Genomic DNA, 27,479 nt, shown 5'->3' on the forward strand with positions numbered 1-27,479 from the left:
AGGTGGGAAAATAACAGCATTGTCTCAGAAACCAAATGTAATTCAATTTAACATTCAGACTCACTCTCAAGAGCTCTCCAAGACCTCATGTCATTAGACATTTGGGGGTTGTTTTTAGAAATCTTATTCTTTAAGAGAAAGGAAAAAACATCCTCTGAATCAACATTTTAATGTATTTAAGGTGAAAAGCTTGCTATGAGATAAATGTGCAAGAAAAAAATGGCAGTATTTGAGCACTGCAGAGGGATGTCTCCTCTTAACTGGTCCTGAGCTGTTGCTATAACAATCTCCTCTGACTCAGCACAGAGAAGGGGCGCTGGGAAGGGAGCACTATACAAAAGCCATGCATTATTAACAAGACAATTGGCATCAAAGCAGAATGGTTTGGAAAACTGGAAAATGCAGAAAAAGAGAAAGCGTAGCTGACAGCTTAATCAGTCTTGGCAGTCCTGCCATTAAAAAAATGTTTACTGTAAGTCCTTTTTTCTTTTAAGTTGTCTTTTTCTCCCTTAACCCTTAGTTTTAGTAGCCCTAATTCTGATCTCTTTATGTCCTTCCAACCTTAATTTCCAAATGACTGCTTACATTCTCTGAGTGCATTTCTCTGTGTTGATCTGTTCCTGTCAGTTTTAAGGAACCACTGCACCAGCGTTAGATGCAATGAAAACAGACTGTGCACATTACTGGTCTGCAGAAGCCAAAGAAATCCCAACACTAAGACTAGAAATCAAGAATCTGTTTCCTAAACCCCAGAACAAGTGAACAAATGACATAAGCTCCCAATTCACAGACCACAAGCTAATAGTTTAAAAAAAAAAATTTTTTTTTTCCCCTTTCACAACCGTTTAAGGGCCCCTACCATCAAATGGTTGGTCAAGAATGAATAGTCCAATGGTCAAAGCCAATGACGTGATTAACTCAAAATCCAATTCTATTTTTCTAGTAAGGTATCAAATCAGGAAAACTAATCCCTCCATTTGAACCAGCAGTTCTCAAATAGAGGTGATTTTGCTTCTGAGGGGACATCTGGCAATATCTGGGGACATTTTTAGCTGCCACAACTAGGGGAGAAAGATGCTACTGGCATCAGAGACGCAGTTAAACTCCGACAATGCACACGACAGGCTTAACAACGATCATCCAGCCCAAAATGCCAAAATGCCAAGATTGAGACACTCTGCCTTAGACAAATTGTTTAGCATTTTCATGCTAATACTAACTTTATTTTTGGCCAGGGCCAGGTTTGAACCTGTCACTAATACTAACTTTTTTTTATTTTGTTTGTTTTCTTTTGTTTTGTTTTCATTGAGCCATTTCATTTGTTCAGTATGTATTACATCCCTAGAAAAAGAATCACAGGATTTTCCCTTCTGTGTGTTTTCTTCTTGCTTCTTCGTGGTCCGTGATGCCAGCTGAAGTTGTCAGTACAGCGAAACCAAACCGGCGGGATAGGAGCAGACAATTCTGCCATCTTTCTAGAGTTGCACAGTAAACCTGGGGCTGATGGCTCCACACTCGTTTAACCTGTCTGTGAGGTTCTCAACGGTTTTGCCAGCTCTGCGATCATCGAGGATTTCAAATTCGCCAATGTAACCATGCTTCATCATCACAGCGGACAATGGGGTGGCGCCTGTGGCTCAAAGGAGTAGGGCGCCGGCCCCACATGCCGGAGGTGGCAGATTCAAGCCCAGCCCCAGCCAAAAAAAGCAACCTCCAAGTCTTGGGCTTAAGCGATTCTCTTGCCTCAGCTTCCTGAGTAACTGGGCCTACTACGGGCGCCAGCCACAATGCCCAGCTATTTTTGGTTGTAGTCAGCATTGTTGTCTGGCGGGGCCCAGGCTGGATTCAAACCCGCCAGGTCGATCCACGTGGCTGGCGCCCTAGCCGCTGAGTTACAGGTGCTGAGCCTGTTGATGCTCTTCTAATACTAACTTTTAAATTAACATTTATATTATTAGGGCAGTGTCTGTGGCTCAGTGAGTGGGGTGCCAACCCCCTATATAGAGAGTGGCAGGTTCAAACCCGGCCCCAGCCAAACTGCAACAAAACAATAGCCAGGTATTGTGGTAGGCACTTGTAGTCCCAGCTACTCGGGAGGCTGAGGCAAGAGAATTGCCTAAGTTCGGGAGTTGGAGGTTGCTGTGAGCTGTGATGTCACTGAGGGTGACAAAGTGAAACTCTGTCTCCAGAAAAAAAAAAGAAAAAAAAATTATATTATTAGAAAGTAGAGAAATAGACTCCATGCCTGTAGCACAGTGGTTATGGCGCCAGCCATACACCAAAGGTGGCAGGTTCAAACCCAGACTGGGCCTGCTAAACAACAATGACAACTGCAACAGAAAATAGCTAGGCATTGTGGCAGGCACCTGTACTCCCAGCTATTGGGGAGGCTGAAGCAAGAGGAACACTTGAGACTAAGAATTGGAGGTTGCTGTGAGCTGTGACGCCACACTACTCTTCTGGGGGCAAGAAAGTGAGACTCTGGCTCCGCGCTTGTAGCTCAGCGGCTGAATTTAGGGTAGCATGCCCGGTCTGAAAACACAAAAATGGAGACAAGGGCCTGTTTTCCCAATGCAGCACAAGTTAGTTAGAAACCAAGCAGAAAGTCTCTGACCAAGCCTAGCAGAGTTTTCATTAATCCTGAATACTAGGAAGACTATATTAAGTTCAGGACACACTAAGGGGAAAGGGCCTCAGGGAACACTCAGGTTCTCAGGTGAACTCCTACAGGACAACCCCTCTAAAGAGGACAGGCAAAACACAAGTAGCAGGCGCTGAAGCCACCAAAGCCATACCCCTGCTGTATGCAGTCAGCTCAACCACTGCATAAACAGGATCGGCACTCCCATCCTATTTACCTAACATAATGGGATGAACTCTCCCTAAAATAAGATAAAAACACATAGGGCCACTATGATTTTTTCCCTTTTTTTTATTGTTGTGGATTCATTGAGGGTTAAAAGAACCAGGTTACACTGATTGCATTTGTTAGGTAAAGTCCCTCTTAGGGCCACTATAATTTTGTATATACAATGTCCAGTTTTCCATCAAAATTAACAGGCATGCCAAGAGATAGGACAAAAGAAAATCCAGGCAAGGTAAGAACCACAGGAGATACAGATAATGGGACCCATCACTCATGGTTTGTTTTTATTTTTTTTTTCACTCATGGTTTTTAAAATAACCATAATTCAGGCTCGGCACCCATAGCTTAGAGAGTAGGGCACCAGCCACATACACCGAAGCTGGTGGGTTCAAGCCTGGCCCGGGCCTGCTAAACAACAATGACAACTGCAACAAAAATAGCCAGGTGTTGTGGCAGGCACCTATAGTCCCATCTACTTGGGAAGATGAGGCAAGAGAATCGCTTAAGCCCAAGAGTTTGAGGTTGCAGTGAGCTATGACACCGCAACACTCTATGGAGGGTGACATAGTGAGACTATCTAAAAAAAAAAAAAAGTTCAGTATGCATATCATTAATCAGAAATCAATACTAGTTTGATTTTCCTCCCCCTCCTAGTGTAAAATGTCATAAAATGTTGTTTTTTTTTTTTTTGGTAGAGACAGAGTCTCACTTTATGGCCCTTGGTAGAGTGCCATGGCATCACACAGCTCACAGCAACCTCCAACTCCTGGGCTTAAGCAATTCTCTTGCCTCAGCCTCCCGAGTAGCTGGGACTACAGGCGCCCGCCACAATGCCCAGCTATTTTTTGGTTGCAGTTCAGCCGGGGCCAGGTTTGAACCCGTCACCCTCGGTATATGGGGCCGGCGCCTTACCAACTGAGCCACAGGCGCCGCCCAAAATGTTTAAGGTTTGACAAATGCACACACCTGGGTAATGCAAATCCCTATCAAAATATCACCCCAGAAAATTTCCTCAAGCCCCTTCCCAGTAAATCCCTAATCTTATTCCCCCCCCCCAAACAAATGTGTTGTTTTGTGGTTTTTTAAGGGACAGATCTCACTGTGTCGCTCAAGCTGGCCATAATCTCCTGGGCTCAACCGATTCTCCCCCTTCAGCCCCCCCAATAGCTGGACTACAGGTGCGCACCACTGTGCCCAGTACAGGGTGACTTTTAACCCACTTCATCCTGAAAGGTCAATCTTCAAAAAGTAATGTTTAAAAAGGACAATTATTTTAATTATAAAATATTAAAAACATATTCCTTAAACTAAATTTAACACTTATTTCAATTTATCTGTAACTTATATTCCTTGACTACTTGGCTTTCCTTTATGCCCAGACCAAACTGAATCCTTTCTGGCAAAAATGGATTACTATCTCTGCTGTGAACTGTAGTTGCCTGTCTTTATCTGGCAACTGGTTAATTTAACATAAATTAGATAATGCTTGTGCTCTGATCCGAGAATAGTGCTTAACAGATAGCAGGTAAGAGCTGTAAACCATCGAAATGGTGTTTGTTGAACCAGGAAAAACTTCCTTGAGGGTTAAGAAATGTATTATTAATTTCTGAGACCAACTATGGATGGGAAAATGACTCATTCTGATAAAAATGAAGGTATAGGATAATCAGCCCGCTGAAGACAGTACCACGTGAAATACACCAGCACATGTTCTTATAGGGCAGCGGTTCTCAACCCGTAGGATTGGGGGTCTCCTGCATATCAGATATTTACATTACGATTCATAACAACAGCAAAATTACAGTTATGAAGTAGCAATGAAATAATTTTATGGTTGGGAGTCACCACAACATGAGGAACTGTATTCAAGGGTCATGGCATTAAGAAGGTTGAGAACCACTGTTGGGTATATGGTGGAGTCCACATTTTCTTACAGGACTGAAAAACTGACGGTCACTATGCCTCTAAGTCATACTTTAACATTTTTAGTTAGTATATAAAACTATACACATAGTGTGAGCTCAAATATGTCTTAATGTTAATACTGTATTATAAGGGTTATGAAATTTTCGACTATCTTTATCTTCCTTATGCTTTGCTGTATTTCCCAAAGTTTATATACTAAACACATTATTTTTATAATCCAAAACAAATAAGTTACTGGGGAGAAAACAAACCCTAGCCAGTAAGTGACCTGTAATGATCCCCAAATGACTCGTTTTATCACGCTGTGATTACGGAGCTACGATGCCCTTTGTACCAGATTTACCCTTGCTGCCAGCCCCAGATCCATATAACCTGGCTCTCTCCCAGCAAAAAGCCTTGGTATCCCACCTACCCCATGTTTGTCAAGGGCATCAAAAAATAGTTCAATTGTGTTAAAAACTACGTTCCCTACAATTATGCTTTCTCACTATCTTCAGTGTATTCGCACCTGCCAAGTTTTTTTTGAACTTATTCACTGTAGTCTGCATTATAAGAACAATAGGTATGTTGAGTGTGCTGTTTCTATTTACACACAAGCCACTCACCCCCAACCAAAAGAAAATACCCTGGTATCATCACATCGCCATCACCACCACCATCCAAAGGCAACTATAAGAGAATCCCTGATGTAGCTGATAAAAATCCTTGGTATAACACTACACTGGTCCCAGTAGTGCTTGGCAGGTTGAGTAAAGCCTTTATCATCTCTAAGATTCCACTTCCCCATCTGTAAAATACAAGGCTAGGCCTAATAATTTTGAATATCCCCTCTAATCGAAAATGTTTCAATTCTTCAGGTCCAGTTAAATCTTATCCATAGACAGGCACTAAGGATGTTTCAGCCGATGAGCAACTGCGTATATGATGGTGGTCCCATATTATTAACCACGTTTTTACTATACCCTTTTCTATGTTTAAACATGTTTGGAAACGTAAACACCACTGTGTTACAACTGCCTATGCAGACATCCTCAAACTTTTTAAACAGGGGGCCAGTTCACTGTCCCTCAGACCGTTGGAGGGCTGGACTATAGTTTAAAAAAAAAACAAAAAACTATGAACCAATTCCTATGCACACTGCATATACCTTATTTTGAAGTAAAAAACAAAACGGGGACAAATACAATCACACCGCCTCATGTGGCCCACAGGCCACAGTTTGAGGACTCCTGGAGAGGATTCAGTACAGTAATATGCAGTGTTCGTAGCTTAGGAGCAACAGGCTATAGCATGTAGCCTAGGCATGTAGTCTGGGTCACCTAGGTTTGCTAAGTATACTCCATGACATTCACATAGTGGCACATTTCTCCAAATGTAACCCATCCTTACACAACACATGACAGTATTTGTGAATCTGTCCTGAATGCAATCTTCCAATAGGGAGTATAGAAATCATAGTAGCATCTAATATGTAATAGACACGCTTACCATTGCAGGGACCTTGCTAAGCACTATACTATTAGGCAGAAACTACTATCAATTACCATGTGAAAACTAAAGTCACAAAACCAGCAAATTGCAGAGCTAGGACATGACCTAAGAAAGTACGATTCTAGAGCTCACCGCAGTTCATACGCCTCAAGGGCAGGCAAATTCCCTTTTTCCTAAAGAGCACAACATAATACCTACAACCTGCTAATAAGGGCGTCTAAGGGGCCACAAGCCAGATGACTCAGTAAGCCTTCTGCAACTCTGATTGCTAGGAGTCTGAGAATTCTGAGCATAAATATCCGTATTATTCTCCAGGCTATATACCACCAAAAAACAAGCTTACTTCCTTCACCACTTTTTAAGAGACTTTCAAAAAGCCTGTCTGGCAGCAGTGTGTGCTTATGCTCAGGTGATTGGCTCGGCACCAGCATACAGATGGGGTTACGATGCCAGTCTGACTCCAGGGCAGGCCTACAGCTTTGCATGAAGAACAGCTCTACATCATTTACATACATATTACAATACATAACGTAAGGATATAGGAGTAGCGTCACAGAGGTTTCTCAATCCCAAACTGCTACCTCACCACGCCTACCAACAACCACAGGAACCAAAGATATGAAGGGAACAAAGGCACAAACAAAATTAATCTGGAAAATGACTCAAAGCCACAGGTTGGATACCTCACTTTCAACAATCTAATTAGCTCTACCTAATTAGAGCTACAAGAAATAACTGAGATGGGCTGATAAACTAAGCTCAAAAGAAGTATAAGCCACTCTCCCTTAAAAACCATCAAAGCTTAAGTATGCGCACTGGCTTTTTTGTCTTTGTTTTTGAGACAGGTCTCACTGTCTCCCACATTGGAAACCTTGGCTCAAGTGATCCTCCTCAGCCTCCCAAGTAGCTGGAACTACAAATGTGTGTGTGCTACCACTTCTGGTTAATGTTTCTTATTTTTTATGAGGGGTGGGGTCTCGCTATGTTGTCCAGGTTGATCTCCAACTCCTGGCCTCAACTGATCCTTCCACCTCAGCTTCCCAGAGTACTGGGATTACAGATGTAAGCCACTGCACCAGCTGCTAATGCAGCTTTTGAGTATCATACACCTAACCCCGTTTTTTTTTTTTTCATAAACTCTACAACTTCTTTGGAATGATTTTGCATAGCATGATGACTTTCAGAAATGTTTACACCATGGTATAGCAGAACTAATTGTATTTAATATAATCACCTTTATCGAAAATAGTAAATTGCATGACATTAATGGTATTCCCATTGGGGAAATATCAAATGCCATTCCCAAAGGGGGCAAGAAGAATAGAAAAAGAAAATAACACATTTACTTTTTTTTTTTGGTTTTTGGGCAGGGCTAGGTTTGAACCTGCCACCTCCGGCATATGGGACCGGCGCCCTACTCCTTGAGCCACAGGCACCGCCCAACACATTTACTTTCAACCTAATCATTTCCCACAACTCAGATGCAAAGACATATCCTGAGTTTTCCAGGTGGGATCTTCCAAAGGGCTAGGAAAGCCGGGGTCAGCCCAGAGAAGGCCACATAAATGACCTACATATTTTTTAACTTTACACTTTTAAAGGGCGAGCTATTATCGGAACAAAGGCAATGACAGTAAATGTGGCCATGGCACCCGCCCCTTTGGTTTCTGTTTAGTTGATTTGACCCATCTCTGAATAACTTCTGAATCATCCAAAGTTTACTTACTCTTGACAAACTAGAGAAAAAAATACTAGTCTGGAAAAAAATAATCACTAAATCCAAAAAAGTTGCTGAGAAAGGCTTTATTTCTACTTTGAGGAATCCAATCAAAAGAAGAAATAAACTATTCTATTCTTACATTAAACTAGCCATAGTATTACAACAACTTAATGAAATTTGAAATTCTTCTATTTAATTTTATTAATAGTATTTAGGAATGAGACTAAATTGATTTCACACCAAAGCAGCTAGAATTTCCCAACAAGTTTTCCACATATTGGTAAAGACAGCAAGTATGTTTTTTTTATAGCTTAGCTTTCAAGAATCCCAAGACAGAAATAATCTTTTATCAAGACACTATGTTTAGTTATAGTGAGGAAAACAGAACTAGCCAAGAAAACATTGTATGGCAGAGATTGTAAAAGATTATTCTAGTACACACATCCAAACCTTTTGTTTGTTTGTTTTTTTTTTAACCCATCCTTTTTCTCTCAGCCTAGCAACTCGTGAGGTGCAAAATTTTCAACAGTCTGTGCGTACATAAAGATGAGAAGGAAACAAAGGAACGAAACACTAGGGTGAAAGGATGATTATGAATAAATTATTCTAATTTCCTTTTATCATTCTTAAAGTTGACTTAATGGTTTAAAAATATTGTTCAACAGAACGAGGGTGGTTAACATTTGTTAGATCCTAATTAAACATGATTCATTCTGGAATGTTTCTGATGACACAGCTTACATAAATAATCTATTGGGAAATCTATATAAAATGCACAATGAACAGTTTTTCACATATACAACACAACACAAAGCTATAGCTTCAATCTATGCAGACTTGTTTTACTACTTTAATTATATAACTAATAAATTAGTAGAACTATTAATAATACTAAAGTTAAGTCAGTGTTGTTTGATTTTTGGCTACCGGACAATGTTACTAAACACAAACCACAAAATCTGTGCCGAATAAATCCTGAATGGGGTATTTTTACCATCCTTTCCCTTGTAAGCTTTGCACTTGACTTTGGTCAAAGCTGATGCAAACAGCTACAGCAATTAGCAATAGATTCTCAGAAAAAAAGGCCAGGGGAGTCAAAAGGACACAGGTGCTACAAAGACAGCACCTTAGAGACTTCAGTAGCAGCCACACACCACTTGCTCAAGCTCAGCGGCGCCTTCAAGTTGGCACCGCAGCCCAGGAAGGTGATCCTATGTGTGGATGCTTAGTCTTGGACTTTCAGGTGTAAATTTCGTCAGATGAAGGACTGGGTAATGGACTTCACTGGGATCATCTGCTTCGATTAGCCTCTACCACGTGCCAGTTCAATGGGCCTGCTAATACTGACAGTTTCCTTCTTTCCCTCCTCATCTCAATTCCACTTGAGCCCTGTGAAAAGGGACTGGGCAAGGGGAAAGGGACATTAAAATGCTGAGTACCAAACTGGTATCCCGCAAACACCCGACCAATACTCTCTCCTCCCATCAGTCCTTGAGGCAATCCTGTGAGTTGATAAACACTGTCCCTTTTGACAGATACTCATTCAGGTACCAGGATCGGTAAGACCTCTGAACAAAAACAAAACCAAATTATCTAAAAGCTTTAAAAATGCAGGTTCTGAATTACCCTAAACCTGTGCCCAGCCCCTTTCCTATTTATAGCTTTCATTATAAATCCCTGGTCACATCGTAGAACTACTTTTGTTCATGGGGAGCCATTATACTGTACTGTTGCTTTATGTTGGTATGTCTAACTTTTTCCACAATAAAATGAATTATTAAGGGAAAAAACTGCCTTAACCATTAAAGCTACCCCAAAAAGTGGCTCTTACTGGGCGGCACCTGTGGCTCAGTCGGTAAGGCGCCGGCCCCATATACCGAGGGTGGTGGGTTCAAACCCAGCCCCGGCCAAACTGCAACCAAAAAATAGCCGGGCGTTGTGGCGGGTGCCTGTAGTCCCAGCTACTCGGGAGGCTGAGGCAAGAGAATCGCTTAAGCCCAGGAGTTGGAGGTTGCTGTGAGCTGGGTGAGGCCACGGCACTCTACCGAGGGCCATAAAGTGAGACTCTGTCTCTACAAAAAAAAAAAAAAAAAAGTGGCTCTTAATTTTCCATAATGCCAAATGAAATTTAAATACATCCAAATCTTCTAATCCACACAGATCTCAGGAACTGATACTTTAAACCAGAATTTAAAGGCCAGGTACGCCAAGCCAACAATGAAACAGGAAATGAAGCCAACACCAAAACCAAAACATTAACTTCCTCCCACTCTCCCATTCAGGAGAATACAGACATGAAATGCACACCGAAAGATTCCGGTCACCCCTTCTAAATAATGCAGCTGATGGGTGCAAGCCCAGCTTTTATTACCAAAAAGAAAAAAAAAAATCTTAACAATAGACAAAAGGTAATTTCCACCTTCCATCCAACTGTATGGAGGAGACTAGTTGTTGATGAATAACAGACTTATTTTCCATCCCAAGCATTTAGACTTCCAATTTCAAGAATTATTTCTTCCTTTCCGGGTGACACCTGTGGCTCAAGGAGTAGGGCGCAGGTCCCATATGCCGGAGGTGGCGTGTTTAAACCCAGCCCTGGCCAAAAAAAAAAAAAAAAAAACAGAAAAAAAACTACAAGAATTATTTCTTCCTTGTCCCTCTTAATAAATAAAAAATGAAACAATTTCTTTTTTTAACATCAGAATGTTTTGTTTATTTTTTTATTTTTTATTTTTTTGACACAGAGCCTCAAGCTGTTGCCCTGGGTAGAATGCCGTAGCATCACAGTTCACAGCAACCCAAACTCCCAGGCTCAAGTGATTCTCTTGCCTCCATCTCCCAAGTAGCTGGGACTACAGGTGCCCGCCACAACATCTGGCTATTTTTTGGTTGTAGTTATCATTGTTGTTTGATGGCTCGGGCTGGATTCAAACCCATCAGCTCCGGTGTATGTGGCTGGCGCCTTAGTGGCTTGAGCCATGGGGTCGGCACCCTACCCCTTTGAGCCACAGGAGCCACCCCATTAATACATTCATTTTGATTTGCAATGCCAAAGGATCATATTATACATGCTGTGTAAGATACACAGTGCTTTGTTATGACTTAAAAGGTTAAAACCCGGGTGGCGCCTGTGGCTCAGTCGATAGGGCGCCGGCCCCATATACCGAGGGTGGCGGGTTCAAACCCAGCCCCGGCCAAACTGCAACCAAAAAATAGCCGGGTGTTGTGGCGGGCGCCTGTAGTCCCAGCTACTTGGGAGGCTGAGGCAAGAGAATCACTTAAGCCCAGGAGTTGGAGGTTGCTGTGAGCTGGGTGAGGCCACGGCACTCTACCGAGGGCCATAAAGTGAGACTCTGTCTCTACAAAAAAAAAAAAAAAAAAAGGTTTATACCCATCTTGAATCCTAAATGGCCCCAAAAAACCTCCCCCAGTCATCTGCCCACAAACCAGCCCCACATACCCATCAAGCATCTGACTGCAAGGGGCTTGAGTAATCTGAAAGGGCGCTATAAACTATATGTAGTGCCCCACCCTCTTATCTGTAGGGATATGTTCCAAGATGCCCCACAAATTTCTGAAATGACAGACAGCACGGAACCCTACATTTTCTCCTATGCATACATACTTATGATAAAACTTAATATATAAATTAGGCACAGTAAGAGATTAACAACAATAATAAAAGCCAACAAATACAAGATTAAATTTTTTAAGTAATAAAAGTAAAGTGAGGGTGACTTAGAACCAAGCACTGCAATGCAGCACCAGTGATCTGACAATCCAGAGGCTACGAAATGCCTAAACATCAAGTAGCAGGTAGGGCAGGATCCAGCGAAGGAATGACCGACCTCTGCGCAGGACGCGGTGGCAGAGCAGGACTGCATGTGACATCATCACGCTACTCAGAATGGCACACAATTTAAAATTTAGAAATTACTTACTTCCAGAATTTTCCATTTAATATTTTCAGATCCCAATAAAACCACAGAAAGGGAAAGTGTGGATAGGGGAGGGTCTACTGTATTCACTATTATCCCTGTCAATTAAAAAATGTTAGCTCCAATTAGAAAACCACTTGAACTGACCCTCAATTAAACATCTGTCCAGAAGGATTAAATCACTCAAAACTGAAAATTACTAAAGTGAAGCCACGCTTTTTGGCAGAAGGCTTAAAAAATAACAGAGGCACAGTGTCTTCTTTGTTCATCACTGTACCCCCAAGCCAAGAACACACCGCAGGGTGGAACGCACAGAGATTATATTAATGAATTAACCATAAGAAAATAGCCAAATCAGGCAAATGCAAAGCCAAATTTGTCATTTTTTTCTTTTCTCATAAGTGCCAAAACATAAAAATTTTCTAAATACTCACCTGCCTCTAATCACTATTATTACCATTCACATTTAGATAAATTCCGAGGGTGCCCAAAAAAAGCATGCAAATTTTAAGAAAGGAAAAAACTTACTAAATTGGTAATACTCAAGTCACCTTTGACTTCTACAATTAGGAGAGGTGCTCAACATGACTTGTATCCATTTGTGATCAGTGCACACTGAGTATTACAATTTCAATAGTTTTTCCTTTCTTAAAATGTGTATACATGTTTTGGCACCTCTGTACATTCGTAATTCTGGTGATAACACCAAAAGAAATAGCAAACTGACAAATTTTCCAATGTCAAAACTGCAAGAATCCAGCAGGTTTTACCTGTTAGATTTTTCTATTTCCTCATTCTTTAGCACTTAACATCATTTTCTGATAATGTTACAAAGAAAATAAAAAAAAAAAAAAAATCCTGTGTTCACATCCCTACTAGTAATCCTGGGACCATCTTGACAGCCTGTTTCTCACCATCACCTGCCAACCTGTGTCTGTTGGTGAGGGAGGCCTGTGGAAACAGAATATTCTGGCAGATAATACATTATCAATTTTCAAAGAATCAGAAGACAACAAAACCCACAATACCAAACTTAAGTCATGCTTTAAGACCTTGATTATAGGGCAGCGCCTGTGGCTCAGTCGGTAAGGCGCCGGCCCCATATACCGAGGGTGACGGGTTCAAGCCCGGCCCCGGCCAAACTGCAACCAAAAAATAGCCGGGCGTTGTGGTGGGCGCCTGTAGTCCCAGCTATTCGGGAGGCTGAGGCAAGAGAATCGCTTAAGCCCAGGAGTTGGAGGTTGCTGTGAGCTGTGTGAGGCCACGGCACTCTACCGAGGGCCATAAAGTGAGACTCTGTCTCCACAAAAAAAAAATAAATAAATAAAAATAAATTAAAAAAGACCTTGATTATAACTACCACTCGTAAAATGTCAAAATAGAAATGGTGGCTGTTAATGGAGAATTGGGGCCAAGAAAATGCCAAATAAAATTTACTTTTCCCTGTCTTCAAATCATTAGGTCCTTTCACTCCAATAAGAAAAAATGAGCCCACTGTTTCACTATGTTCACCAGTCTATGTTTTCCAAATTTCTCCTCTATATTGTTTGTTTAATCAGTAAACCATACTGTTTCCTACACCAAAAATTTGCTGCTCCAATATCTGACTCATGCACTTTTAAAGAACTGCAATTAGAAGCAGAAAACATTAAAACTTACATTATATTTCAGTCTTATTGAAGAAAATAATTAACAAGCAAAAAATAGCAAGTAAGATGTGGAGAGCAGAAAAGGTCACAGGTAGGGTGGCGCCTGTGGCTCAGTGAGTAGGGCACCAGCCCCATATCATTCTGAGGGTAGAGGGTTCAAACATGGCCCCGGCCAAACTGCAACAAAAAAATAGCTGGGCGTTGTGGCGGGTGCCTGTAGTCCCAGCTGCTTGGGAGGCTGAGAGACTTGCATAAGCCCAAGAGCTGGAGGTTGCTGGGAGTCGTGTAACATCATGGCACTCTACCAAGGGCGATAAAGTGAGACTGTCTCAACAAAAAAAAAAAAAAAAAGAAAAGAAAAGGTCACAGGTAAATGTTTCCAGGTTTAAATGTTTCAAACACTTGAAACATTTACTGGACTCTGTATAGCATTTCAAGTTTGTTTAATAAATACAGTATTTTACAGACAAAGAATAAGAAGTTTAAAAAACAGTGAAACTTGAACAAGTTAGAGAAAGAAAAACAAAAAAAATCTTGACTCCTGCTTTCTTAAAATCAGAGGCTCGGGCGGCGCCTGTGGCTCAGTGAGCAGGGCGCCGGCCCCATATACCGAAGGTGGCGGGTTCAAACCCGGCCCCGGCCAACCTGCAACAAAAAAATAGCTGGGCGTTGTGGCGGGCGCCTGTAGTCCCAGCTACTCGGGAGGCTGAGGCAGGAGAATCACCTAGGCCCATTGGAGGTTGCTGTGAGCTGTGTGACGCCACGGCACTCTACCGAGGGCCATAAAGTGAAACTCTGTCTCTACAAAAAAAAAAAAAAAAAATCAGAGGCTCAGCACCTGTGACTCAAGCAGCTAAGGCGCCAGCCACATACACCTGAGCTGGCAGGTTCAAATCCACCCCGGGCCCACCGAAACAACCATGATGACTGCAACCAAAAAATAGCCGGGTGCTATGGCGGGCACCTGTGGTCCCAGCTACTTGGGAGGCAAAGGCAGGAGACTCGCTTGAGCCCAGGAGTTGGAAGTTGCTGTGAGCTGTGATGTCACAGCACTCTCTCCAGGGCGATAGCTTGAGGCTCTGTCTCAAAAAAAAAATATATCAGATCAGTAGTTTACAAAAACCTTCATGGGCAGAAAAAGGAATGACCACACTGCAGGGAGCAAAAGTGAAGTGATAGCACCCACAGAGCAATATATTTTAAAAGTAAAAACAGAAGAAAAATGTATATAAATTGAACCTCATTAAAATTAAAAAATTTTGTGCATCAAAGGATGCTATCAAGAAAGTAAAAATGCAACCCACAGAATGGGAGAAAATATTTACAAATCGTATCTCTGATAAGGGGTTAGTATTACTAGAATATACAAAGAACTCCTAACAACTGAACAACGGAAAGATAAACTCAATTTAAAAATGGACAAAGCGGCTCAGCGCCTGTGGCTCAAGCAGCTAAGGCACCAGCCACATACACCTGAGCCGGAGGGTTCGAATCCAGCCTGGGCCCGCCAAACAAAGATAATGGCTGCAACCAAAAAACAGCCGGGCATTGTGGTGGGCGCCTGTGGTTCTAGCTACTTGGGAGGCAGAGGCAAGAGAATCGCTTAAGCCCAGGAGCTGGAGGTTGCTGCGAGCTGTGATGCCACGGCACTCTACCCAGGGCAACAGGCTTGAGGCTCTGGCTCAAAAAAAAAAAAAAAAAGGACAAAACAGGGGTGGTGCCTGTGGCTCAGTGGGTAGGGCGCCAGCCCCATACACCTTGGGTGGCGGGTTCAAGCCCAGCCCCGGCCAAACTGCAACAACAACAACAACAACAACAACAAAAAATAGCCGGGCATTGTGGCAGGCGCCTGTAGTCCCAGCTACTTGGGAGGCTGAGGCAAGAGAATCACCTAAGCCCAGAAGTTGGAGGTTGCTGTGAGCTGTGATGCCACAGCACTCTACCGAGGGTGATAAAGTGAAACTCGGTCTCTAAAAAAATAAAAATGAACAAAGCAGCCTGAGAAACATAGTGAGACCCTGTTCCTACAAAACAGCTGTGGTGACAGGCACCTGTAGTCCCAGCTATTTGGGAGTCTGAGGCAGGAGGATCACTTGAGCCCAGGAGTTTGAGGATGCAATGAACTATGATGCCACTGCACTCTAGTCTGAGGGAAAGAACAAAAACGCTTCCACACACTGCCCATGTCTCTTAATTTGAAAGAAAAAAAAGCCAACCTACTATCATTTTTGGTCTATCTGGTTTGACTTCCTCAGGCTGGCAAGTCCATCATTTTTCTTAGTACAAGATTTTTCCTTTTTACATTATATAAACAAGACACAACACAGAATTCAGGAAAATACTACTTTTCTGGCCTTCACAAGCCAATAGCTTACCAATCAGAAAACCAATCATTTAATCGTGAACACGATTTAGGCTTGGTGCCTAAATGTATTATAGAACTCAAAATGAAATAATTAGCTATTCTATGAGGAAAAAATACTCCTGTTTTTCCATCTTTCCAAGCTTATAGTTGCTGAAAACATGAGAATTAAGAAAAAGGTTTAAATGTCTATTAGTCATACTTTTAGGGACACCTTAAAGGTGAAAAAGTTTTCTCTTTACTGATTATTTTTTAATGTCATGTAAATGTCTTATAACTTAATAAAAATAAACACTTGTGGTCACTAGTATATCCTTGATGAATTAAAATTTTAAAACATGACACTGTGCTTTCTTACAACAGACACTTTTTTCCTCTCGAGCACAAAGCATTTTTTAAATTACATTTTTTTTTTTTTTTTTGTAGAGACAGAGTCTCACTTTATGGCCCTCGGTAGAGTGCCGTGGCCTCACCCAGCTCACAGCAACCTCCAACTCCTGGGCTTAAGCGATTCTCTTGCCTCAGCCTCCCGAGTAGCTGGGACTACAGGTGCCCGCCACAACGCCCGGCTATTTTTTGTTTGCAGTTTGGCCGGGGCCGGGTTTGAACCCGCCACCCTCGGGATATGGTGCCGGTGCCCTACCGACTGAGCCACAGGTGCCGCCCTAAATTACATTTTTTAATGTAATGTATGATGTATATATGTATTTATTCATTTTTTCAGAGACAGCGTCTCAACTCTGTTGCCAAGGCTGAAGTGTAGTCCATCACAGCTCATTGCAGCCTCTAATGCCTGGGCTCAAGTGATCCTTCTGCCTAAGCCTCATGAGTAGCTGGGACCACAGGTATGTATCACCACGCCCAGCACAACTGACAGTTTCCTGTACCTGATACTCCATGAAATTTTCATTATTATAATTATGCCACTAACCGCCTCAGAGAACTGTTCATAATTGATGACAGTAACTAAGGCATCTCAGCAACAATGACCAGTTCCCTTCTGGTCACCACAAAATACCTGTATCTCTATAATAAAGTGAGAAGGAACAAACCCAAGGTCTAGTAACTGCTTACTCAAACTAACAAAAGGAGGAAGAGGCTGGAGGGGAGGAATTTGAGAAGAGACAGCATTCTAAATTATTTAATGTGGTTCCCAAGCTTAGGAAAACACAGAATTCATGCAATCAGCAAGACTCTGAATGCTCCTCAGTATAAAGCCACCATATAAAAAGAATTACTGGATGAAAAGATAACATTCATTTCCATTTAACATCCAACTACCTGGAGGATTGAGGTAATGAGTCCGGGGCTCTATGTCTATCCTTAAAAGCTGAAGTGTGAAGCTAGAGGAAAGGACCGGCTTAGCAGATTAAAACCTAAAAGGATTACCCGGAGGACAGAAAAGTCCAAAAAAAAAAAAAAAAAGGAAAAATAAGAAAAAATGGTCTTAACATCCCCCAAAATATTTCCATAAAATCCTTTTAGTTTGGGGCAGCGCCTGTGGCTCAACGGAGTAGGATGCTGGCTCCATATGCCAGAGTGGTGGGTTCAAACCCAGCCCTGGCCAAAAACTGCAAAAAGAAAAAAAAAATCCTTTTAGTTTTTTCTCTTGACCAAGACAACACAAATTTCTTTTTCTTCCCTTCCTTTCTGACAATGATTTCAAAGACAGATTTCAGTATAGAGACTTCCAAATCCTGAGCTCCCAGGCCAAAAGCAGCAGTCCTTGACCAAAGCAAAGTTGCGACCCCTTTGTAACAATGAAAATACATCCTGCATATCAGATATTTACATTACCAATTCACAAAAGTAGCAAAATTACAGTTATGAAGTAGCAAGGAAAATAATTTTATGGTTGGGGTCAGCACACCAAGAGGAACTGTATTAAAGGGTCATGGCATTAGGAAGGTTGAGAACCACTGTCCTAAAGCAACAGCACCGCTCAGTAAGGAGTTCTCCATTCTCTCCAAAGAGTGAAATGGGAGGTCTGATGAGACACACCTGTCCCCATTCCTGTAGCAGCAGAATTGGGGGAGGGAGGATGGAACTTTGAAAAACAGGGTATCTTTTTTTTTTTTTTTTTTTTGAGACAGAGTCTCTGTTATGGTTGGGTGGAGTGCCACGGCCCACAGCAACCTCAATTCTTGGGCTCAAGTGATCCTCTTGCCTCAGCCTCTTGAGCTGGACTACAGCTGCTGGCCATAATGCCTAGCTAGTTTTTCTTTTCTTTTTTTTTTTTTTGTAGAGACGGAGTCTCACTTTATGGCCCTCGGTAGAGTGCCATGGCATCACAAAGCTCACGGCAACCTCCAACTCCTGGGCTTAAGCGATTCTCTTGCCTCAGCCTCCCGAGTAGCTGGGACTACAGGCGCCCGCCACAACGCCTAGCTATTTTTTGGTTGCAGTTCAGCCGGGGCCGGGTTTGAACCCGCCACCCTCGGTATATGGGGCCGGCGCCTTACCGACTAAGCCACAGGCGCCGCACAAAAAACAGAGTATCTTTACTGGACAAATTACTATTTCTATTTTTACTGCAAGGTTCAACTCACACTTGCTTGGAATCATGTAACTTCAGATCTGAAAGAGACCCTGGGTATCTACACTATAGTCCAATTTCCTCAGTTCACAGATGAGAAAAGTTAAGGAAAAGGTTCATATCTAGTCACTAGCAAAGTTAGGGTGGATTCCAATCCTCTCGGTTTAATCCAAGCATTAGAAGACACATCCTCTGGCTATAAATCATAATCATAAACATACGGACTTCTGTATTGAGCTCCGTGCTAAGCCCTTTTGCATGCATATTCTACTTAATTCTGACATCAACCCTGAGAAAGGTAATATTCTCTATTTGCTAGTTGAAAACAATTTGCCTGCTTAGTCAGGGTTGATTTGAACCCAAGTCTGGTTCATTTCAAGCTAATGTTCACTCCCAACTCTATAGCCATTATTATAGCCTATAGTAGGGTCCTACTTGGCCTGGTCTCTCCTACCTTTCTGAACTCATCTCCCACTATTCTCCTCTCACCAAAAAAAACCCAGCCAAACTTCATCCAAACTCATCCCTGCCTCAGGACCACAACCACCACCCCAGGTCTGTCAGTGCCCGGCTATACCCCTTGGTAGCTCTCCCCTATAAGTCAAATACCACCTCTTGGCCCTCCAGATGGCTCACACCTATAATCCTAGCTGGGAGAATGCTGGGAGGCGGAGGCAGGAGCTCTGAGCTCTGGAGTTCAAGACCAGCCTGAGCAAAAGTAAGACCCCCTATGAAAAACAGAAAAATTAGCCATGTGTGCTGGGGCATGCCTGTAGTCCCAGCTACTCAGGAGTCTGAGGCAGGGGGATCACTTGAGCCCAGGAGTTTGAGGTTGCTGTCAGCTATGATGATGCCACTGCACTCTTAGCTCTGGTGACCTCTGCAACAAGGCTTTTCCTAACCACCCAATCTAAAACAGACCTTCTCTCAGACCTATCACTATCTAAAATGATCTTGTTTATAGCTATCTCCCCATCAGAGTAAAAAACACAAAGGCAAAAACCTCCCAGTAGAGTGAGACCACCATGATGGCAGAAATGTTCTGCTTTATTCACTTCCAGATTACCTAATACCCAAAAAGCACGTCTGACAAGAGGAGGTGCCCCACCCCCAAGTATGCTGAATAAATGACCACCTGGGTCTCTCCTGTGTCTGAACTCCCATCTTATTCAGGGCCAGCATCTTACAATTTAGCAACCTATTACATATATTGTCTTTTATTTTTCTCTCTTTCTTGTGTCTTTTCAACCATATCATATGTGCCTCAATGATATCTGAATAATTCTCAACTTTGGGCAAGATAATGACTTAACCTGGGTTTATAAGATCACCTATAAAATGAAAGTGGCAAAGGTTTAGAATTCAAAGCTCTCCCATAGCTAGTAACATGACACTTAAATGCTAGGTTATTGACCCACAGATCTTAAATTTCTTTAATTTTCTCACAACTTTCTACAAAAACACAGGTAGTGTGCAAAGCCAGACGTACTCTTACTAGAAACTAAAGAAGAACTGCCCCTTTACTGCTGGCATACCGGGGCCTCTTCTCCAACAGCTCAACCCGGTCTGTCTATTTCTGATTACCCTTTATTTGACCCATGCTAACCTCCCTTTTCTGTATTGCTCTGGCAGACCTCAGTAGCATTACATTCCTTACTTCTCGGATGCTGAAGTTTTTTGTTTGCTTTAAATAGCTGATGTGCCCACCATACCTACTTTCATGATCCAGTAAGCTGCAAAATTTAGGGAAGCAAGTCAGTCAGTGGCATTCTAGACTTGTGCCTTAGAATTTCTACTCCTTCCAAGAACTCTGAAGAGTTAGGGCAACAGAGCCCCTCCCTCCGGGTGATTGCTCTATGGCTTGTCCACAGGCACATCCAACCTAGGGATGGGGAAGGTTGTTAGAAACATCTACAGGATCATCTATGAAGCTGGAATAGTAACTAATACTGTTTCAATGGCTGCTTCCAAATATCGTCCAAGACTAGCATATTTCCACTACTAAAAAAAAAAAACTCAACTCCAAACCAAAAGATTAAAAGACCTTGCTCCTAGTACAGCAAAAATTCTGTAGAGACCATAAAACATCACTGAAGTCCTGGTCAAAGTGGTGCTATTCAGTTTTGTAATTTCAACCTGTTGTCCACGTATGGATTTCCCCTAAGGAGTGCACAACACTACTATACTCAAATACGTGAGTGAGTGTGTGTGGATTGGGAGGGAGAAGAAAAAGGTGTCTTTAACAAGATTTTTGAAAATGAAAATACCCACAGCTCCCCATATGTATTTCATTCTAGAAAAGCTCACAAACTTGGGCAGCGCCTGTGGCTCAAAGGGGTAGGGCATCGGTGCCATATGTCAGAGGTGGCGGGTTCAAACCCAGCCCCGGCCAAAAACACACACACAAAAATAAAGAAATTAAAAAATTAAAAAAAGAAAAGAAAAGCTCACATCTTTCCGGCGGTGACGGCCTCCACACGCCAATATGCCTCTGGCAAAGGATCTCCTTCATCCCTCTCCAGACGAGGAAAAGAGGAAACACAAGAAGCAGCGCCTGGTGCAGAGCCCCAACTCCTACTTCATGGACGTGAAATGCCCAGGATGCTACAAAATCACTACGGTGTTTAGCCATGCACAGACAGTAGTTTTGTGTGTTGGTTGCTCTACTGTCCTCTGCCAGCCTACAGGAGGAAAAGCAAGGCTTACAGAAGGATGTTCCTTCAGAAGGAAGCAGCACTGAAAGTACCCTGCTTGAATGAATGGGAAACCATCCCAATAAAGGCATTTTGGATATAAAAAAAAAAAAAAAAAGAAAAGCTCACAAACTAAATGCACTAGGAATTCAAAAGGCATTTTCATTTGTGATGAATCAAACCAAAAAAAAAAAAAAAGTCTATTTTAAGACAAGGAGAAATTTGAAAATTTCCTGTGGCTATTAAGAAAACTTGTATTTGATTATGCAAAACATGTATCTTCTCTAAAATCCCAGCTCCAGTATTTCTACAGAATGTAAATAAACGATCAACTTTCTCTATATAAAAACACATCTCACTAGATTTATTGAAGCTTTTTTTTTTTTAAGTCACTAAGAGTTTGGCTAAAAATGCAGTTCTAGTTTTTTTTTTTTTTTTGTAGAGACAGAGTCTCACTTTATGGCCCTCGGTAGAGTGCCGTGGCCTCACACAGCTCACAGCAACCTCCAACTCCTGGGCTTAAGCGATTCTCTTGCCTCAGCCTCCCGAGTAGCTGGGACTACAGGCGCCCGCCACAACGCCCGGCTATTTTTTGGTTGCAGTTTGGCCGGGGCCGGGTTTGAACCCGCCACTCTCGGTATATGGGGCCGGCGCCTTACCGAATGAGCCACAGGCGCTGCCCCAGCTCTAGTTTTTTAAACAGTTTTTTGTTTGTTTGTTTGTTTTAAGAGGCTGAGGCAGGAGGATCAATTTAGCTAAGATTGTGCCACTGCATTCCAGCCTGGGTGACAGAGCCAGAGCAAGACCCTGTCTCAAAAAAAAGAAAAAAAGAAAAAAAAAAGTTGCCTTCTCCTAAGGTACAGTGGATTAGAAAACCAAAAATCAAATTAAAAAAAAAAGTATCAGAAGACTTGCTCAAGGTCATTTGGTCAAATCAGTTGACATTAGAATTCCTGCCTTCCAAAAGACAGCCATAAATAAAACTTTCCTTGGTAGTAAGCAGGCCAAAAAGGAAAAAATCATTCCCCATTTCCTTTCTTCAGTAATTAAATGACAATAGAAAATCTCATTTCAATGGCAGGACAGAATTTCAATGAATAAAATTTCATTAACATAAATTATTGCCCCCTAACATGCACAGGCATCTCTCTCAAAATTGGTAACTGTTTGCAAGGCAACAACTTGCAAGCTCAGTAAGCTCTCTACAACCTTACCATATGATGGCACCATAAACTTAAGATGTTTTAAATCAGCACTTCATATATATATTTATATACAGCTCACTTCTGTTATCTTTTAAAAGACCTGATCAGACTGGATTATGGAAGTCATCTGAGCTCTTTGATTTTTTTTTTTTTAGTCAAAAGGTCATAAATAAGTTCAAAGCTTTCTTCAGAACTCTGAAAAGAATAGGGATATTTTAACACTGCAGATAAAACAAGTGATAAATCAATGAGAATCATGCAGGCCAGGAGGCAGAGGGCTGGAGAAAAGGCACATCTATATATTTTCATGCAATGTTACCACCTTCCTCGTCCCTTCTCAAATCCACCACTTCTCACATACTTTCTGCCCCATCCTTCTAATATCTACTTTAAACTGGTGATATAAAACACTACTATAAAATCAATAATAAAAACATAACCCCAAGGAAGCAATATCTTAAAAACATTAACTGAATTGGTATGAGAATACGCTAGCTAAGGGCACTCTGTATTTGCTACAAACATGCTAAAGTTTTATTTAGTAATTTTCCTATCTAGTTTTCTGGGTCAGATAGTACCCCATTTCACAGATAGCCCTCAAGTCCAAGAAAATTCTCCTTTCTTCTTAAACTATAGGTCACTAATATTAAAGGCTGAGCAAGGTGGCTCACACCTGTAATCTTAGCACACTTTGGGAAGGCCAAGGCGGGAGAATTCCTTGAACTCAGGCTTTGAGACCAGCCTGAACAAGAGAAAGACCCCTTCTCTACTAAAAATAGAAAACTAGTCATACATTGTGGCGGGTGCCTGTAGTCCTAGCTACTCTGGAGGCTGAGGCAGGAGGATCACTTGAACCCAGGAGTCTGAGGTTGCTGTTAGCTGGGCTGACACTATGGCACTCTAGCCTGGCAACAAAGTGAGACTCTGTCACAAAGAAAAAAAAAAAAAAGAATTGGCATTAGATCTCAAAAAGTTAAGTTGGTAAGTCAGTGATCAGACTCAAATTTTGGCTTGGTTATATTATACATGAACAATTTTAAAACATTTGTAACTAAAATGATTTTTCTCTTATTCCAAATTCAAGTTCTACCTATTTCTGAACATAGTTGTAATGTATTCTTGGGGTGATGATTTCTCTTTAGCCTTTGTGAGGATTCTGGGAGGTTTTTTTGTTTGTTTTTTCTTGGCTGGGGCTGGGTTTGAACCCACCACCTCCAGTATAAGGGGCCAGCGCCCTACTCCTTTGAGCCACAGGGTAGGGCCACAGGCGCTGCCCTTCTCTTCAGCCTTTGAATACAACATAGCCACAGGGTATACAAAGCAAATCAAAAGCCAGGACTGGAAAAAATTAAACCTGGAAGGAAATACAAGTCTGATACTTTCCACTATGCCAGAAAACAGAATTGTCATTATTAGGAAATGTGTTAGATTTAACTATATGAAGCTGCTGATATATAATTGTTTTTGACCTGCAAAACAAAGAAATTTTCATATGGTTCAACCAAGTATTATTTCCTAAGATCATCTGAATAACTGTTTCAGATAAAGTTTTCATATCCCATGACACATAAACCCTTTTAATTTTCCAAATTGCCTTAACCTTTTGAAAAGATTTGCCACCTCATTATCCAAAGCTAGACATTTGAAAAATTAAGTTCATTAACAGAAAAGCCAAGATAACCTCCTAACAGTTAAAGGTAACCCTGTCTGTGTGAACTCTAAAATTACTCCTCATCCTTTTTCCTGTTCCCCTTTCCCAAGAACAGAATTTGAATCCTACCTAGAACTGCTCTTTAGAAGATAAACATTTAAGGAGATATAGTACTAATGAACATTTAAGTGCTTTGTATGTTTTTCGGTGATCAGTGTGACACAGGATTCTAAGCACACGACATCATTCTACAAGGGGGTTCCAGTGACCTAAAAATCTAGTGTTGAGGAATCTTAATTAAGTTGGTAAGTTCATTTCTCTTGGAGAATGACTTCTAACTTTTCTAATCAAAAGGGTGATTACAATCCCAGTGGGATATATTTTTCCATTTAGATAAGCTGATTTATAGACCCAGATCAGAAGTACCTGTCACTTTCACAGAAGAAAAAAGGGGTTATTTGTTCTAAGGCTGCCTCTGGGTCCAAATCCCTCATTTCACACCCATTTTTATTAGAGTCTAATGTCCAATATGCTAATGAACTCTTTTCTCAATTAGTTTCACTAGTTATCTGTTCTTGTCCTGTCAGAATTCCTATCCTTTTATAAACTACTCAATCAAACCTACTAGGCCACAAACTGTACCCTCCGAGAGGGATGCTTTTCTCTAAAACACTTGTAAACTTAAAGCAATCTTGGGTAGCGCCTGTGGCTCAAAGAAGTAGGGTGCTGGCCCCATATGCTGGAGGTGGCAGGTTCACACCCAGCCCTGGCCAAAAACTGCAAAAAAAAAAAACTTAAAGCAATCTGATGTTGCCTGTTCTATCTTCCCAGATCTAGCTAACTACAAAGTATCAACCATCAAGTAAATTATGCTTTAAAAAACATAATCAGGGAGAATCTCCTGCTCTATCTGGAAATTTCTCTATTCAACTAATCCAGAGTTGACAGGTCAACAGAGAATGGCACTAGTTATTACTACCAGTCCTAAAAGGCAGCTCCCGACAGCTAAACCATCAACCCTTTCCTAACATCCAATAATCCAGAATTTTTATAGAATTTACTCTCTACCCAACCTCCAACAACAGCTCCTGATCATTTTTCACCAAAAACGAAGGTTTTCTCTAGAGCCCCATGGTAATGCCAAGTCAGGCAAACACATTCCTTAAATCTTCTACCTACTCCCTTCTTGAAAGTTACATTTAATGGCTGCATTTATTTATTTTTAAAACACTCCATGCATCAGGTACAGTGAAAAGTGCTTTAAAGGACATTTATCTACTTCCATCCTTAAAAACCTTATGAGACTTAGTACTCCCATTTTACAGACTTGAAAAGCCAAGGTCATAAAGGACAGGGAGTGGAATCCAAGCCTGACCTCAACGTCCTCTCTTCTTAATCCTCACGCTCTCTTTCCTTCCAGATTTCTTCATGCCCTGTCTTCTCTGTGGTCTTATAAAGTCTATGCTGGAGAAGGGTTCGTTTCTCCCGACGCTGTCTTTCCTTTAAAGGATAAGACTTTAAGACTGAGTACCCAGCCATGCCATCTTTTCTCCATGCTCTCTCTCCCTTCCCACCTGGCAGCATTTCCCAAAAGGCGCTAGTCACATCCCTCCTCTAGGGTCAATTTAAACTTCCCCTGGGTCCCCAGGACAGGCACCTATCCTCATGGCTAGGAGAGGGCCAGAGTAGGAGAAAGGAAGAGCACAGGCCTTTCTCCAAGTCTTCCATTCAGGAGAAAACAGTGGCTGAGGACTGGAGGTTGGGGGCGGAGGTGACAAGAGTGGCCGTCAGGGGCACGCGGGGCAAGGAACAGATGTGGAGGAGGCATGGGGCGCTCACGGGGGTTAGCAGGGCACTGAAGGGGGAGCGGACCTCCGTAATACGGGGTGGGGGGCGCCTCCCGGCGACACAGGGGATCCGGCCACTTCCCGCGGAGAACGTGTTGGGGGAGGAGAACCTGGAGGTGGATGTAACACCGGGAACGGGCGGGAAGAAAGAGGAGGGAAGGGGGCTAACGGGAGCGGGAAACGGTGAAGAAACCGGGGAGAGGGAGGAGGAAGGGTGGGGAACGCGAAGGCGAGGGGCTCAGACACAGGCGAGGGGCCCGAGCCAGCAGGGCGGGGGCGCGGGGTGCGGGGAATGCCGGGAACGGGGCTCCGGGGGACCCCGGGCCAAGGAGCGGGAAGTGAAGGTTCCAAAGAGCCAAGAGCGGGAAAGGAGGGGGCCGGCACCACCGCGCGGTGTGAAGGCACCGTCGGGCTTGGGAGGCAATGCGGTCAGGAGTGGGGGGAGACAGGGTTAGGAGGTCAGGGGTGGGGGCTTCGGCGGCCCGTAGGGGTGCAGAGGGTGGTAATGTCCTGGCGCCCCCCAAAGCCGGCGAGGGCCTCCTCAAGAGCCAGGCAGCCCCCCTCTCCCGAGGACGAGGTTCGGGGTTGCAGCCGGGCTGAGCAGGGGGTATTATGAGCGCCAGGGCCTCTCAGGGAGGGGCGGGGGGGTCCCTGCGTCCCTCCGAGGCCGGGGTGACAGCCACCGGGGTCCCAGGCCCCCTTCCTACCTATGCCGGGCGCCACATAGACGAAGTAGAGCAGCGAGGACGAGAGCGAGAAGAAGAAGAGCGCGGCAAGCAGCGAGCGGCGCGGCAGCCGCAGCAGCCCCCGGCGGGCGCGCATGCTGCAGCCAGGCGGCCGCTCCAGGGCCCACCCCGGCCTGCTCCCTCCGCTTCCCGTCCGCAGCCTCCCGGGCCGCCGCCGCCTCCTGGGCCTCGGCCACTGCCTCCGGGGCCTCGCAGGCCGCCACTCGCCGCCGCCGCCGCCGCCGCCCTTCCGCTCCCAGCCGCCGGCCGCCGCGGGCCGGGCCACATGAAGCGGGCGGGGGCCAGAGCGGCCCCGAGCGAGCGCAGCAGCGGGGGCCGGGCGGGGCGAGCGCGCGAGGGGGCGGGGCGAGCGCTACCGGGCACCGTCGCAAAAGACCCGCGTGCGCGCGCTCTCCGCCGACCCCCCGCCCGGTTCCCGCGGCGTCGCGGCGGCCCGCGTGGAACGTAGCCAAATGGCGACAGCCCCTCTCCCAGCTCAGCCACCGCCCAGGCTTTCGTGGGGTGTCTGTCAAGTACTCTGTGTTCCAGTGCCCCTGCGCTGTGGGGCCTAAGGGTCATCTTCAAAGTCTGACCCTTCTCCTTGCCCACTGCGGCAGAAGAGCGGGATTGCAAGGCATGGGGGTTCGACCTAGTATAGACCCCCGTTCATTCATTCAATTCACCATTTTATTGAATGTCGGACACAGTTGTTGGCGCTGGGGATGCTGCAAAGAACCAAACAGTTAAAACTGTCTTCTTGGAAGTTATGTTCATGTGAGAGTAGAAACAAATCAATTAGTAGTATCCGGTGCTAATAACTGGTAGGAACATCATAAAACAGGACAACGTCTTGCAGACGGGCAAAAGTGG

At 43.4% G+C, this 27,479-nt stretch overlaps 2 protein-coding genes across 2 annotated transcripts in view; one reads left to right on the forward strand and one right to left on the reverse strand.

Annotated features, from left to right (window-relative positions):
* B4GALT5 (beta-1,4-galactosyltransferase 5) overlaps nucleotides 1-26,907 on the reverse strand; it is an 81,691-nt gene extending 54,784 nt beyond the window's left edge. The window contains exon 1 of the mRNA XM_053573675.1: nucleotides 26,592-26,907. Within this exon, the coding sequence (XP_053429650.1) occupies nucleotides 26,592-26,706 (115 nt within the window). The 5' untranslated portion in view covers nucleotides 26,707-26,907. The remainder of the gene's footprint in view (nucleotides 1-26,591) is intronic.
* On the forward strand, nucleotides 20,952-21,281 carry LOC128573423 (40S ribosomal protein S27-like). Its single transcript, XM_053573677.1, has one exon. The coding sequence runs from the start codon at nucleotides 20,974-20,976 to the stop codon at nucleotides 21,226-21,228; it is 255 nt and encodes an 84-aa protein (XP_053429652.1). The 5' UTR covers nucleotides 20,952-20,973; the 3' UTR covers nucleotides 21,229-21,281.
* Nucleotides 26,908-27,479: the final 572 nt, after the last annotated feature.

Source organism: Nycticebus coucang, chromosome 21, assembly GCF_027406575.1.
Source record: "Nycticebus coucang isolate mNycCou1 chromosome 21, mNycCou1.pri, whole genome shotgun sequence".
Taxonomy (NCBI): Eukaryota; Metazoa; Chordata; class Mammalia; order Primates; family Lorisidae; genus Nycticebus; species Nycticebus coucang.

What these genes read in the sequence shown, in the direction of transcription:
- LOC128573423 (XM_053573677.1), top strand. Translation starts at nt 20,974, where the DNA reads ATGCCTCTGGCAAAGGATCTCCTTCATCCCTCTCCAGACGAGGAAAAG.